Raw genomic sequence first — 15,677 nt, 5'->3', positions numbered from 1 at the left:
GGCCGCTATGGCCGGCGTGCTGTGGCCGGCGCACCGTGCTGATCCGAAGCCAGGAGCCAGGTGCTTCTCCTGGTCTCCCATGGGGTGCAGGGCCCAAGCACCTGGGCCATCCTCCACTGCACTCCTGGGCCAAAGCAGAGAGCTGGCCTGGAAGAGGGACAACCAGGACAGAATCTGGCACCCCGACCGGGACTAGAACCCGGTGTGCTGGCGCTGCAGGCGGAGGATTAGCCTATTGAGCTGCGGCGCCGGCTGATTATTCCCATTTTACAGAGGCTGAGGTTCAGAGAAGCATTAGACCACACAAAACAGACTTGGCATGGCCTTGACAGGATTAGCTGGCTTTTACACCTCGCTGGAGAAATCAGTGCTGATACGTGTGCCTAGGCCGTTAAGGCCTCCAGCGGCTGCAGAGTAATTTCCTCATGGTTGTAGTTCCTTTGGGAATATTTTGACTTGTATTCCCATCGCCCACTCTTTAGTAAGTCCCCTTAACACATCCACCACCACCACCACCCCCGCCCCAGTCCCAATCTTGCACTCCTCAGTACATCTGTATGTCCTGTTTTCTGGGGTCAAACTGGCCCACCCTGGACCTCCTCCTGCTCGGGGTTCATCTGCATGCACCCGGCCCTACCGGCCTCCCTGCTAATACCTCTCACCCCTCCACCCACCCTGGGGTGCTTATGAGCCTGTTCCCATGCAAAGCAATTAGTGCAAGGAGGCCAGCCGACCCGTGCTAATGCTGTTTCATTAAGTGGGAGCAATCCTAATGATAATAAAATGGCACATTTAACATTCAAACATTGAACAGGGTTTCTAAGCGAGTGTGTCTCTCTCTTTCTTCCTGGTATAACAGCTCCATCTTCATAAAGACCTGACAATACACCTTAATGAGGGACTGGGGAGCTGAGCATCTTTATAGAACCAGGGAGAGGATGAAGACGAGACAAAGGATGCAGAGAAAGGGGGTGCAGTGCGTCGAGGGGATAAAGGCTCTCAGCATTCCTGGGGTAATAGATTCTGCGGTGCTAATTTAGACAATTAGAGCTCATAAGAAATGAGGTCGGATGGAACAGAAAGCCCGCCACAGACTTTAATGAAATGCAGCTATTTATTTGTTTGTTCAACAGATATTTTTCTTTTTTTTTTTTTTTTTTTTTTTTTTTTTTTTTTTTTTTGACAGGCAGAGTGGACAGTGAGAGAGAGAGAGAGAGACAGAGAGAGAAAGGTCTTCCTCAACAGATATTTTTCAACAAACATTCATTGTGCTCTTAGGAGCTGGATTTTTTAGGAGTTTGTGATGGAGAGTGGCTCTGGTTCAAGGAAAAGGAATGCAGTAGGGAAACCTAAGAGGTTGTCTTGTTTACCTTCCCCTGGGCAGATTATGTCAAATTCATGCCAAGCTCATCACCGTCCCAGGGAAGAGAACCGTAACAATTGCTCTGGTCTCCTGGGCCAGCCCTTGTGCCCTCCCATCTTGAGACCTTCATCTCAATGGTCCTTGCTCCTCTGTGACTGCAGAGGATCGGACGGACCTTCTAGAAGCAAGGAAGTCGTCGGGGTCGGGGAGCTAGCCAGGGAAAGAAGGCAGACTCGACCATCTGGGGATTCCACAGAGGCAGGAGAAAAGGGTGACATTTTACAGCCACTTCCCTCTCATGGGGCGTTTCCAGCAGCCCCGGGCTCCTGTGCACAGAAGGGAGGTCAGAGGTGGGCTTTGCCCAGGCCAGGGAAGCGGCTGATTCGAAAAGGTGTCAGGTCATAGGATGGGGTTAGTTTCATGCTTAGTTCATACAGGACCTTCCCCACGACAGGGGACAGCTTGAATCCATGCCCTAGGGGAAGGAGAGGGGACAGTCAAGCGCTCAGGGCCAGGCAGGCTGGGCTCTCGGCAAGTCCCCCACTGTCCCACTCAGAGGGCTGCCTCTCCTCGTGCTCACCTCCCACGGCCAGAAGCTGCCTCCCACCGTGACAACCCCTGCCCTGATTTCCCAGCCAGCCTCCTAACTGACCCAAAGCCAGGCTTTAGCCCCTCTGTGGGCACCTGAGTATGGGGAAAATACCATTTGGCCCAGCACGGAGAACAGCCAGCTCTAAGGGGGCCGTTTCCCCTCCTAAGCTCACCAGAGAATCCAGCACCGATGACAATGTTGTCATACTTCGGGTGGCGATCGAGAATGAAGTGCGTATCAGGGGTGTTCTAGAAGAAATATTCACACCTGTATATCACACGTTGATAACAGGGCCGGGGAGAGTGGTGGGGGGTAGGAAAACTGCAGGACCTGACAGGAGGGGGCTGGGCTGAGTTTCTTTCCAGAGAGAATGAGAACGGGGCACAAGCCTGCTTCCTGCCTGCCAGCACCCCTCTGGATGCCAGTCTTTCCTATCTGTCCATCTGTCTCTCTCTCCCCTGCGGAGCCATGAACACAGTAGGTGCTTAGCTCATCCTAGCAAACTCACTCCAGCCAGGATGCCTCAGGCCCTGGTGGCATCTGTCTCTTCTCTTTGTCCCTGAGGCCTGCTCAACTGGCGCGTCTTGCCAAAAACCCTTTTAGAGCTCTTCTGGGGACTATCGTCAGGGACTGCCAGGCCCAGCTCGTTGCCTAATGAAAAAGAATACGAATAATCCCTCCCCGGCCCTGTCTAGGGGAAGAAAGCCGACCCATACAGCTTAGCTTGCTGGTTTCAAGTTGAGTTCCATGTCAGGGCTCAGAGTGGGCCCCAGCCAGTGTGAGCTCTGCTTGTCTCCTTCTCCTGCTCTCCAGAGCCGTGGTGGGGGGTGGGGCACGGGGGGGCCACCAGCCCCTTACCGTGTACATGCAGCGTTCCATGATGTCGGGCTGCGGCTTCAGGTTGGGTAGGTGAGCTCGGACAAAGTCGCACAGGATCTGCACGTCCTGGATGTCTGTCATCGCCCTGGGGCAGTCCCGCTCCTCAGGGTCCACGGTGTCACCGTGGTGATAGCAGACCTGACACCAGATCAGAGCCTTGTGAGTGGTGAGGCCGGCCTTCCCCACACACCCAGGGTATCCCCAGCCAGCACCCCACCGTCCTCAGTCCTGCTGCAGGCTCCTTGTTGCCACCTGAGTTTGCCCAGCTGTCCAGCCCCAGCCCACCCTCTGCGTGCCAAGGAAAGGCACCCTTAGCAGGGCCTCAGGACAGCTGCACTGCTGCCCACTGGGACCTGGGGGTCGTCTGTGGAAGGCAGTTAGAGAAGCTGGCCCCCACCTGGATGGGCACCTCAGCTCACCTTCATGAGCCCTGGATACTCTCCGGAGGGCAGCCCATAGACGTGGTGGGGAGTCAGGCCCATGCTCAGGAAGCAAGGAAAAGCCTGGGAAGCACCATAGCTCCCAGGAACCGTCTCTCGCCAGTAGCACACGTTGATCCGCAGGGGCTTGAGGAAGGAACAGGAAGTGGGAGGTGAGGGGGAAACCGCCAGATGCTATGGACGATGGAGCAGCATCTTCTGGGGTCCTACTGCCCTTAACCGCAGGCCTGGACACCCGGATTTGCTCATCCACCCTGCTTCACTCAGGTCTCCGTCGTTCGACTTTTCCAGGTTTTATGACACATGAAGACCTCTGACCCTCTGTCTCCTCCCTGTTCTTTGTGTGCTCTCAAAGCTGCACGCCAGCCCTACTTCTTTGTCTTTGCAGGAGTTAATGACCAGCTAGTCATTAAGTCCTTACTCAAACCAGGCTGTCTCCCAAGAGTTTGACAAAGGGTCTCCAAGTGGCTAAGATGCTGGTGAAGATGCCTCTGTGCCATGTCAGAGTGTCTGGGCTCAGTTCTCACTCCTGACTCCAGCTTCCTGCTAATGCAGACCCTTGGGGCAGCAGTGATGGCCCAAGGTGTTAGGTTCCCTTCTACCCACATGGAGACCTGGATCAAACTCCTGGCTCCCAGCTTTGGCCCCTGCCCAACCCTGGCCATTGAGTGCATTCTGGGGCACGAACCAGTGGATGTGAGCTTGCGTACTCTCTCTCAAATATAAATAAAAATTTTAAAGATTTATTATCATTTGAAAAGCAGAGTTAGACAAGAGGTGGGGGGACTCTTCCATTCGCTGGTTCACTCTCCAAAACGCCACAACGGCAGGGGCTGGATCAGGCTGAGGCCAGGAGCCTGGAACTCCATCTGGGTCTCCCACATGGGTGGCAGGGAGCCAATTACTTGAACCGTCATCTGCTGCCTCCCGAGGTGCACGTCAGCAGGAAGCTGGAATCAGGACTGGAGCCGGGACTCAAACCCAGGCTTCGGATCTGGGCATCCTAAGCAGCATCTCAATCCTCTATGCTGCACACCCATCCCTAAGCTTATCTTTTAATCCCATTTTCCCACAAACCTTTCGAAGTACCCTCACATACACCTCATATGTCCAACAATGCGGTTCTTCAGCAGCCCCCTGATACAGCTGTTACCCCTCCCCCCGCCGTGTTGATGCAACTGAGGCTCAGTGAGGTGAGCTAGCTTGTTCAAGGCCAACACAAGCAAATGGCATATCCAGGACTTGAACTGAGTCCGCCGGCTGCTTCTCTTAAGCACCCATGCTCAGGCCTGTGGCTCTCCCTACCTGGAGAGGTAGCTCAATTCCCAGGGGACGGAGGAGCCTGTTGGTCCAGGGACCTGCTGTGATGATCAGGCTCTTGGCTTGGTAGCTCCTGGAGGTGGCGGTCACCGTGACCGGTAGCCCTGGTTTTATGTCCAGCACCTTCTCTCCATCACGCACTGTGCCTCCCAGCTGGCGAACTGCATCCTGAAGGGGCAGGTGCAGAGAAAGGTGAATTTGTTCTCCTTGTGTTCACCTTGGTGGACAAACAGCCCTTCACTTAGGACAGAAAAGATAACATAGGGAAGGCCCTCATCTGGAAGAATGGGATTCCGGATGCCCCAAGCAAGGAGATGTATTGCCCGAGGGCTGGACAGTGTCACCTGGAGGGCCCTGAGGGCCTTGTCTGCATAGAGAACTCCTCCAGACTTGTCCAAGAGGCCTACTTCTCCCTTGGTCAACCGAATGTTTGGGAAACGCTGCTTCAGTTCCTCGGAGGAAAGACGCTGGTGTTCCAGCCCATGTCTGGACAGTGTGGCCTGCATTGACTTTAGTTCTGGATCCTCTGCCATTCCCAGCAGCAACAGTCCAGTCCGCCTGTAAAAACAAACACAAAAGACGTCTGGGTGGAAGTACCTGTGAAGGCCCTGCGCCATTTGCAAGGGTCTCAGGTGCAGGCCCAGGCAGGAGGAGAGTCACAGCCTTGCACAGAGGGAAGAGGGGACACCGTCTAGATTTTGGCCACAGGAGCCCTCTGCCCTTGGCTCTCACTTTTGCTTGTCCCTCCATCCTGCCCTGGAGGGAAGAGATTCTAAGCCTCCTTTCATCTTGCACACCTGGAGAGTGCTGTCTGTTCTTCCAGCCTGGTCAGGTTTCTTCTCCTTCCTCCCGTTCACTATTTCCATCCCTCTACTCTGTATCTGCCCCAGGCCACGCCCACTCTACTCCCTTTCCTCTTCCTGTCATGCCATGCATTGTCCCTTCCTGTTTGTCTCTGCCTCTCCATTTTTTTTGCAGGGCTGTTTCTTGTGGAAAGGTCTTAAATTGGGAGATCCAGTTTGGGTTCTGGCCCTGACATCACTTTGATGTGACCTTGACCTGGTTGCTCCCATGTCTGGACCCAGATTCCACATCAGGGTGGCACCCCCTCCTACCCAGCAGGTGGAAATGGCATGGGTCATTTTTGTAATTGTCAGAGCATCTGGGGTTGCAACTCACATTTAGGGATGCTGAACCTGCTATGCTCAGGAAGATTCCACCCCAAATGCCAAAGGCACCTTCATGCTTAAACACCAGTGGATGGTCTCCTAGGGCCCCAGCAATAAATTGAGTGATTATGTCTCTCTCAGCACCTCCCTCCATCCTTCTTAAACCCCAAAGCAGTGAAAGCTGTTTCTCTTTGCACGCTTCTTGCCTCTCTGTCATAAGAGACCAGAGCTCCCTTTAGACAGGAAGTGATCTAAACAATGCAGGGGTCCCTCTGGCCCCCGGGACCATTCCTGTAGTCCCTTCTGGTTGCGGCAGCCGCACTGGCCAGCAGCCGCCCGGTGCATCCCCCAGGTACTTCGTAGAAAGCTCGTAATAGCCTATAATGGAGTCTCATGGATATTACATGCTTGCAAATCCCACATTATCTGGTTGGGGGGATTAAAGAGAAGATTGGGAAGGGGGAGGGCCACAGTGGGCCCTGGGGCTGGTGTCAGTACACAGAGCCGCGCAGCGTGCCCAATCCATTCGCCATGGCCCCCGCCTACCCGGCTCTCACCACAGCGAGATAGCAGCGAGAGCCTCTGCTCTTCAAAGCTCCTCAGAGGCAAGAGGCTGGAGCAATCCCCACCAGCCTGTAGCCAGCCTCTTCCCAGAGGACTTCTGATTGGTTCTCGGGTAATGCACACTTGCCTGGTAAATGTTTTGGTCAAAAAGATCATTAAGAAGTCACCCAGGTACATGTTCTTGAGCCCTGTCACCTGATGGGGTCCCAGCTGCATAGGATTCTGGGAAATGCACCTTAGCATGTGTCATGTAAGATTCCCGGGCCTGCAAATTCTAGAACAGCATGCTGTAACCCCTGCCTGCGCTATAGCAGCCTGGGTCTCATATTCTCTGATCTCCCTCTCTCTCAATATTTATATATTTGTTTCAAAGTCAGAGTTACAGAGAGAGAGAGAGAGACAGAGAGAGTGAGATCTTCCATCTGCTAGTTCACTCCCCTCATGGCCACAATGGCCAGGGCTGGGCTGGACCAAAGCCAAGAGACAGGAGCTTCATCCATGTCTCCCACATGCGTGGCGGGGACCCAAGCACTCAGGCCATCTCCAGTTGTCTTTCCCGGACCATTAGCAGGGAGCTGGATCAGAAGTGGAGCAGCCAGAACTTGAACCAGTGCCCACACGGGATGCTGGTGTCGCAGACAGCAGCTTTACCATCACGCCACAGTGCCAGCCCATACTTTCTCTTTTGTTACAATTCCTCCCCCCCTCCCTTCTTTCCTTCCTCTTTTCCTGCTTCTTCCGTTGAAAGGAGAACTCCTCTTACATGAATGGGGAAAATGAGTGTGTGCTCTGGCAAATTAGGGAACGCTGAGTGACGTTCTAATTCCCAGCCATCCTGCGGTGGACGAAGCGGGAGTGCCCCATCCCTGGGCGTAATCAGCGAGCTGATTCCGCCTGGTGAATGTAATTGTGCCGATTGTAATCATTTTGCTCCAGCTCTCTGCCCCTGTGGCATTTATTTCTTAGCCAGATATTGATCTAACAGTGGGAAATTTTCCATCTGAATTTGTGATGCTGGACCCTCCCTTAGTCCGAAGATGCGTTTGGGAAATTCTCATTTTCCGTGGATCACAGCTGAGCTATTTGGCCTGAGGGAAACCGTGCACTGCTAGAGAAATGCTGTGGATTGGAGAGAGATTTTTGACCATTATGAGCAAATCGGAAATAAATGTAAAACACTGCCTGGAAATGCAAAGGCCTGTCATTATGGGAGATAGGTGAGACGCTCCTATGGGAAATGCTGAGAGAATTGGAAATCAGTCAATCAAAACCAGGATCAGAGAATGGGCCTTTTCCCCCAGTATGAAGATAGATGACTTCCATGGGCTGATTGAAAATCATTTAAGTGCTTATTTTCTTAATGGCTTTTTCCTAGATCCCAATAAATAGACTGCTCATTCTGCGTCAATTTCTCCCCACTGTGCTCCTGGTTGCTCCCTCCTCTTTGTCTGCTCAGACCGGGGTTCCAAGGTTGGGGAAGGAAAAGGGTGAGGAAAGACAAGGGCACCCCTGTAGAGTGGAGGAATGATCAGGGAATGACTGACAAGCCAGAGCTGGCCTGGACAGAAGGGCTTGGAGCCAGCGCTAGGGCTGTCAGAGAACTCTGGCAAACTTGTAGCTCCCAGCCTCCCGCGCCACCCCTCAGCTGGGTCAAGAGCACATGGTCTGAACTGCGCCTTCCTCCCAGTTCCACTTGGGTCCAGCGCCGGGAAGAAATTGCTGGAGATTCCACCCAAAGGCCTTGCTGACTCCTCTACGGCCCGAATCACTCCTCCTATGTGATGTGGGGAGTTGGTGATGGTGGTCTGGCCAGCTGGGTGCAGGACACAGTGGGGAGCAGCTGGGGGCTGGGGACAGCTCCCTGCACCTGCTGTCTCCCACCCTCAGCTCCAGCGTTCCTCAGCTCTGAGTCACCTGGAGGAAGGGACTTGCCATTGTTGGTTTTGGAGGTGCTCCCTGCGTGCTGTCTCCTGCTCAGTGGGCCGAGGTGGAATTGGTTAACAGAGACTGCTCCAGGGAGGGGATGTGGCTGACAAGCCAGACACCGCGCAGACACAGGAAGCAGCAGCTGCAGAGGGGGCCACCAGGTTCCGCCAGCAGCTGTATCGCCTACGGCTGTGATCTTGTCTGATATTGTCAGCCAAGCAGGGGCAGCCTGGGTCAGGAGCTGGATAGTAGGACTCAAAGGGAGAAGGCGGGGCGGGAAAGAGAGGGGCCGCAGCGCTGGGCTTTGCTGTTGCTATCCGCATCGTGCCTGTACACATCACAAAAGATTCAGACCTTGTGATCTGACACATGTGTCATTGTCTGTTCCCAGAATATATGCAAATAGTCTGAGCCCACCCATGTTTAGTATGCGGCTGTCACAGGACACAGCAGAATAGAATAAAAAGACAACTGCCTTGACTAGCAAGCCCTAAAGATCTTCATGAAATCATCATCAAATAGCATGAAGTATGCCCATATTTATTAGTTATATTATAGTCTTGTGCTGGTTCTTTCTGAAGAACAAAGATGAATCATTTAGAAAATCAGAATTAGGAGTAAGAGGGAAAGGAACTGAGATGGCTTTTAGCCCACAGGCAGAAATGTATTCATATGCCACTCAGAATGTCCTGTGTCCCTACTTAGTAAAGGAACCAAATAAAGTTAGTGCGCCTCGGTAAATTAAGTTAGCCGAAAGGACGGACTGTTAACAATAGAATCACGGCAGCAACAATAGTGTACTCGGCATGCTGGAGTACTTGAAAGGTTTGGAAAGCATATTTTATGATTGGCACTGTGAGGTACTGAAATTTGTTTTGTTTGTTTTTTTAAGAGTCACAGAGGGCCAGCACTGTGGTGTGGTGGGCTAAGCCTCTGCCTGCAGCACTGGTATCCCATTCGGGCACTGGTTCTAGTCCCAGCTGCTCCTCTTCCGGTCCAGCTCTCTGCTATGGCCTGGGGAAGCAGTAGAAAATGGCCCAAGTGCTTGGGCCCCTGCACCCACGTGGGAAACCAGGAAGAAGCTCCTGGCTCCCTTCAGATCTGCCCACCTCCAGCCATTGCAGCCATTGGGGTGTTAACCAGTAGATGGAAGACCTCTCTCTCTCTCTCTCTCTCTCTCTCTCTCTCTAACTCTAAATAAATACATAAATGTTAAAGAAAAAAAAAAGAGCCACAGAGACAGAGAAAGCAAACTCCTGTCTGCTGGTTCACTCCCCAGATACCCCAATGGCCAAAGCTTGGCCAGACTGATGTCCAAGACAAATATCAGAGCCAGGAGCCAGGAACACAATCCAGGTCTCCCACGGGAGTGGCACTCGAAAGCCCTCTACCTGACCCGTCACCTGCTGCCTCCCAGGGTACACGCTGGAAAGAAGCTGGAATCAGGAGCCAGAGCCCAGAGTGGAACACAGGAACTCCAATTGGGAACGCAGCCATCTTAATCACTAGACCAGCCACCTGCTCCAGAATGATCTTTTAAAATGGCCTGTGACAATTGCCTGTCTGCAAATATCCAGTTGCAATCTTTTGACCTGGGATGATTCAGACCCAAACTTGTTTGGAGACAGGAGAAGGGACAAGGCCACCAGTTTGTGGTGTCTCCCAAACCAGGGACCAGAAAACAACAATTCAGGGACAGAATCTGGCCTTCTGTTTGCTTTTTTCTTGTTCATAAGCCAAGAGGTTTTTTACTTTTTAAATGGCTGATAAAAAAATCAAAAGAATGCTATTTCATAGCACAAGAAAATTATGTGAAGTTTGAATTTCAGTGTCCATAAACAGTGTTATTGGAACACATCCAGGTTTGTCTGTTTACACCTTGTCCATTGCTGCTTTCACACCATAAAGGCAGAGCTGAACCACGGGAACAGACCACAGGGTCACAGAACCTCAGATCCATGTGGCCATTTGCAGGAAATGTTTGCCAATCACTGTTCTAGAAAAGAGTCTTGTCATTCTGTGATTTGAGTTAATGGCTTCAGACTCTGCTCCGTGGCAACCCTCTCATAAGGTTGTGGGGAGAAGTAAATGAGGTGTAGATGAGGGTACTTCAAAAAGCTCATGGAAAAATGAAATAGAAAGATAAGTTTATTTTGGTACAAGAATTGAATCCATGCATATGATAAGGGGTCTTTAAGAAGTTTATGGAACATATATATTATGAAAAAATTATGCACGAATTGCAAAAGTTTTTGCACAAAAATAAAATTATCTTTCCATTCCATTGTTGCATGAATTTTTTGAGGCACCGTCATGCAATTCGTATATCCCTTATGCAGTAGACCGTATATAATGAGGTGTCCTGGGAAAGAGATGCAAGTCTAAACACAAAATCCATTTCTGTTTCATATGCACCTTACACACATAGCCTGAAGGTAAGTTTATACAACATTTATAATGCACATGCATTCTGACTTCCCCCAGTCACCTGAGGTCAGGTGTGGGATTTGCCACTTGGGGTGTCATGTCAGTGCTCAAAAAATCAGATTTGGGAGGATTTCAGAGTTTTGGATTAGGGATGCTCAACCTGTATCATGCTTAACAGCAGCCCCTAGTTTCTTATGGAAGATGTTGACTTTCTACATTTTGTTCTCAGCTCACCACATACAACAGCCCCATGAACTAGGTATTATAACCCCTACTTTGCAGATGAAAAAACTGAGTCTAAACGCACAGAGGATGTACAGCTTGCTACAAACCACACAGCTAAGTGTGTCAGAGCTGAGATTGAGAGCCAGGCCTGACTCGTTCCCAAATCCTTCCTGATTCCTGTCCTGCTAAAGAGGAGGGTTGTGAGATTATGGGATCTCCCACCCCAGCGCCCCTCCTCCTCTCTCTTGCAGGGCACACTGATCAGATCAGGTGGAATGGACTGCCACTTATTGAAGGGCACCAGGCACATTGCCAAGTATTTTACAGAAGGCTCATTTAACTTCACAGAGCTCTATGAGAAAAGGAGGCACAGAGAGTAAAGGAACATCTCCCAGGGTTGGCATCATGGCACAGTGGGTCAGGAAGCCACCTGTAACGCCGGCATCCCTTATGGGTACCAACCAGTTTGTGTCCCAGCTGCTCCACTTTCTATCCAGGTTCCTGCTAAAGGCCTGGGAAAGCAGCAGAAAGAGGCTCAAGTGCTTGGGCCCCTGCCACCCAGGTGGGAGACCCAGATGGAGTTCCAGGCTCCTGGCTTCAGCCTGGCTCAACCCTGGCCATTGTGGCCATTTTTTTTTTTTTTTTGACAGGCAGAGTGAACAGTGAGAGAGAGAGAGAGAGAAAGGTCTTCCTTTGCCGTTGGTTCACCCTCCAATGGCTGCTGCAGCCAGCGCACCGCGCTGATCCAATGGCAGGAGCCAGGTACTTATCCTGGTCTCCCATGGGGTGCAGGGCCCAAGGACTTGGGCCATCCTCCACTGCACTCCCGGGCCACAGCAGAGAGCTGGCCTGGAAGAGGGGCAACCGGGACAGAATCCGGCACCCCAACCGGGACTAGAACCCAGTGTGCCGGCGCCGTAAGGTGGAGGATTAGCCTAGTAAGCCGTGGCGCCGGCTCATTGTGGCCATTTGGAAAGTGAACCAATGGGTGGACAATCTCTCTCCTTCTCTGTAACTCTGCCTTTCAAATAATAGAATAAATCTTTAAAAAAAAAAAAAAAGAAAGAAAAAGGAACTGTAAGATAACAAAGCTGGGAAGAAGTTAGAGTACAAAATCAAACCCAAGTCCCTGTGACTCCAGCACTGTCGTCTTCCCTCTGGAAGATTCCAGACACTTCCCTGACAACCTAGCTGCCTCATCGTCTGCTGGGAAGAAGGGTGACCTCCAAGGTCCCGAGCGGTTCCTTCAGCTCCGGAGACTCAGCAGTGTGCAGACACCAACAGGGAGGGGTCCCTTTGCCGGGCCACCCCTCAGCAAGTCATGCTTCTTCACTGGGGTGCCGGGGGCATTAGCTGCCCCTGAGTAAATGTGGAATTAGCTGCCCTGACTGTATTTGCATAATGGATTTCACTTTGTTCTTACTTAAGTTAATGGTGTTTTTGCAACAGAACAGTAACCTCTTGGTTCTTGGCCATTAAAACAACTGCCACCCTGAAGGCTAGAGTCAGGGTTATGTAAAGGAAGTTCAGTTAAGAGTCACAGAGGAGGAGAGAAAGGAGCCAGGGCGGTTAAAGTGCCCAATGCAACACAAGAAAAAGGTCAATGAGGGAGGACTCTTGGGGGAGGGGGGTGGCGCAGGTGCAGGCTCACTCCCTGGTGAGCACTACAGCCTGAGGAGCGCCCCATGCTGTTCCTATAGGATGTGGTCACTATGGAGGTAAGGATCCAGCACAAAAAGTTAGCGTGCTCCCAGGAATACAAAGGATCTGGAAAGCCTCCTGCTCCTGAGGGCACCGCAGTGCAGAGGTGTAGTTGCAAATGCCAGCAGATCCCATGTGAGCCTTCCCGCCTTGAGTATCTGCCCACAGTGTCTGCCCAGCACTTTCCCAATCCAGCCACTGCTAGACTTGGGCCCACGCTCTAACCCAGAGCTGGAAGTCAGAGCCTGGCGGGAGCTTCCTGTGGGGCGGTCATCAGGACAGCGAGCAGAATGCTCCCATGTATCCAGCCCTTCGTTGGGCATGAGGTCTTCCTATCTCACCTCGGCTATGCCTGGCCCCACCTCTCCACAAACGCGAAGCTCCTCCAGGTATGAGCTCTGTGATTCAAGGGTTTCAGCCCCTGCCCACCTGTGCAGCTGGGTCCCAGCTTCTTGCTCCAGCTGGGCCCATAGCTGATAGCACTCGTCCATCATGTGGGTGTAAAAGTCTTCAAGGTATGCCTTTCGGATTATCCGGCTCTGTCCATGGGAGCTCCCTCGGGAGTGCGGCAGGAAGAACTGGAGAACAAGAGAGACAAGGGAATCTGTGGCCTCTGTACAACCAGGAGTCTCTTACTCTAAATGTTTCCATCCAGTCTTCTAGATTCTCCCTCTACAGCCAGTCAGCTGACATGGCAGCCAAGACAGAGGTTCTACAGTCGCACTAACTTGAGCTTTCTTTGTGGGAACATCACTCACACCCAGAGGCCCTTTGTGAGTTAGTCTCCAGTCATCTTGCTATAAGCTCAGCTCACTTAGACTCACAGAGAAGTCAGTTAGAAAGAACCTTCCAGATCATTCTGGCCTAGCCCCGTCATTTCACAGACAAGGAAACGGATGCTGAATTTACGACTCTCTGTGGCTTTAGCTCACTTGGGCTAAACATGGAGTTTCCTGAAAGGATGCACCCGGGATCTCTTGGGCTTTGAGGAAGCTGATGGAGTAACACGAGGGTTTCCAACCACTCCAGCTCATTACCAGGAAGAGTAAACCATGAGCAGCCTGGGTGGCTGTGTCAGTCTGTCCACTGAGACAGACGCCTCTCTGGGGGACTGGGCCTGCCCTCCAAAGGACCCTGCAGACACCAGGGCCCAGCTACACGTGCAGCAGTCAAGGGAGACAGCAATGCATGGGATCAGCTTCCCTTTATGGCAACATGAGACCTGCATCTCACTTCCTGCATGTCCAGAGGTAGAGGAAAAATGGAAACTTCTGCTGGGTGCTGGGGTGAGAGGTCAGAAAAGCAAGGGGGAGAATCCCATCAGGCTGATCCATCACCCTTTGGAAAGCTGTCTTTACTTAAAGTTACCCTGGGCAGAACTGGTTATTTTTCTGGGCTGAATCAACCATTTGGGCACAGAAAAATCAGGGTGGCAAGAAGGAAGAGAGGGGCTGGCGCTGTGGCGTAATTGGTAAAGCTGCCACCTGCAGTGCTGCCATCCCATTTGGGTACAGGATCGAGACCTGGCTACTCCTCTTCTGACCCAGCTCTCTGCTATGGCCTGGGAAAGCAGTAGAAGATGGCCCAAGTGCTTGGGCCCCTGCACCCACATGGGAGACCAGGAAGAAGCACCTGGCTCCTGGCTTCAGATCAGCTCAGCTCTGGTTGTTGCGGCCACCTGGGGAGTGAACCAGCAGATGGAAGATCTCTCTCTCTCTCTCTCTCTCTCTCTCTCTGCCTCTCTGTAACTCTGCCTTCAAAATAGCTAAAATAAATATTAAAAAAGAAGAAGAAGAAGGAAGAGAACGGGGCCAAGGATGTATCTCGGTCTAGGACAGGAACTGGGCCACAGTAAAAGCAGAGATGTACTTGGAAATCCAGCGTGGGTCTGAGGGACGGGAGACACACTCTGCGTTCCCAGGAAACCTCCAAACAGCTAAGCTACAGATTGCACAGCGTGCATGGTCCTCAGGCCCTTTGGCCTCGCCCCACAGCCTGCTGGCTCTGGAAAGCCCTCTGGAGGGGAGGCGAGGGCCGAGCCTTAGCGTCAGGAGTGCAGAAGGGACACAGTACCTGCTCCAGCAGGAGGACGCTCTTCCTGTGTTTGGCCAGGTGGTAAGCGGTGAAGCAGCCCTGGATGCCTGCCCCGATCACAATGGCGTCATACAGAACTGTCTGAGAAGCCATGCTGTCCTCTTAGCCCTGCAGCCTCGGAGTCCACAGAGCAGAAAGCCCGCAGAGGCAGGTGCTACACTGAAAGGGTTGCAGGGAGCAAAGTCCAGCCTGGCTGGTGTTCCCACAATCCCCTGGGGCCTGTCCTTCTCCCCACTGCCTCCCTCCCTGCAAAGCCTGGCACGGGGCTCAGCCTCCGCCTCTCCTGCAGAGCGGAGCTGGGTAGTCTGATCTGTGAGGTTTAGCCCAGCTCAGCTGCCAGCCTCACCCTTGCATCCCTCTAGCTTTCTATTCTTGGCTCAATTATTGTCATGCAAATGGGCTCCTTCCTATGCCACCTTCCTGTCTCATTATGATCTTTGTCTCAGGACTTCGGCCCTGGAATTTCAATGCCTCCTAGACCAAGCTGGGCACCAGGAATGCTGCCTCCCCCTGCTGGCTTTCCTCTCTTTGGCCTGATTTCCTTTCGAGATTCTAAGGGGCCAGCCAAGAACTTGGCAGGCTTCCCGGGCATAAAACCCACCTCCCTGGTGGGCGGTGAGGTCAGAGGGTGGATTCAGGGGCCAATTGGGAGGGCAGTTTTGTGATTATGAAATTATTCTCAGCGTGTTTTACTTTCGTTTTGAAAAAAAAAAAAAAGAATTGAATCTGGAAAAAATGAGAAAGGACTGAGTGAGAGGAGGAGCCCTCTTCTCGGGCACAGAGAGGGACCTGGCGGCAGCCTAGCGTGTGGCGGGGCCGTTGGGTTGAGCCTCCCTCTGTGCCAGGCAGCGTGCTAGGCGAGTGCTGTCGCAGACACGCAGGACAGAGCCAGGACTGGGAGGGCCTGCTGCAGAAAAAAATCTGAAGGTCCTGTTTAAGAGCAAAAAGAAAAGAATTATGAATACAAAATGAGGTGC

General features: G+C 52.3%; 1 protein-coding gene across 1 annotated transcript; it reads right to left on the bottom strand.

The window, feature by feature from the left end:
• Window positions 1-1,095: 1,095 nt before the first annotated feature.
• PIPOX (pipecolic acid and sarcosine oxidase) lies at window positions 1,096-14,911 on the bottom strand. The gene is made up of 8 exons (XM_002718915.5): window positions 14,680-14,911; window positions 13,036-13,184; window positions 4,939-5,152; window positions 4,580-4,762; window positions 3,254-3,400; window positions 2,814-2,972; window positions 2,128-2,203; window positions 1,096-1,838 (listed from the first exon to the last, which is right to left on the bottom strand). The coding sequence occupies exons 1-8, from the start codon at window positions 14,791-14,793 to the stop codon at window positions 1,708-1,710; spliced, it is 1,173 nt and encodes a 390-aa protein (XP_002718961.1). The 5' UTR covers window positions 14,794-14,911; the 3' UTR covers window positions 1,096-1,707.
• Window positions 14,912-15,677: the final 766 nt, after the last annotated feature.

Source organism: Oryctolagus cuniculus, chromosome 17 (assembly GCF_964237555.1).
Source record: "Oryctolagus cuniculus chromosome 17, mOryCun1.1, whole genome shotgun sequence".
Lineage (NCBI taxonomy): Eukaryota > Metazoa > Chordata > Mammalia > Lagomorpha > Leporidae > Oryctolagus > Oryctolagus cuniculus.
Note: the sequence above shows the minus strand (reverse complement) of the source record. Positions and strands in the feature narration are given on the sequence as shown.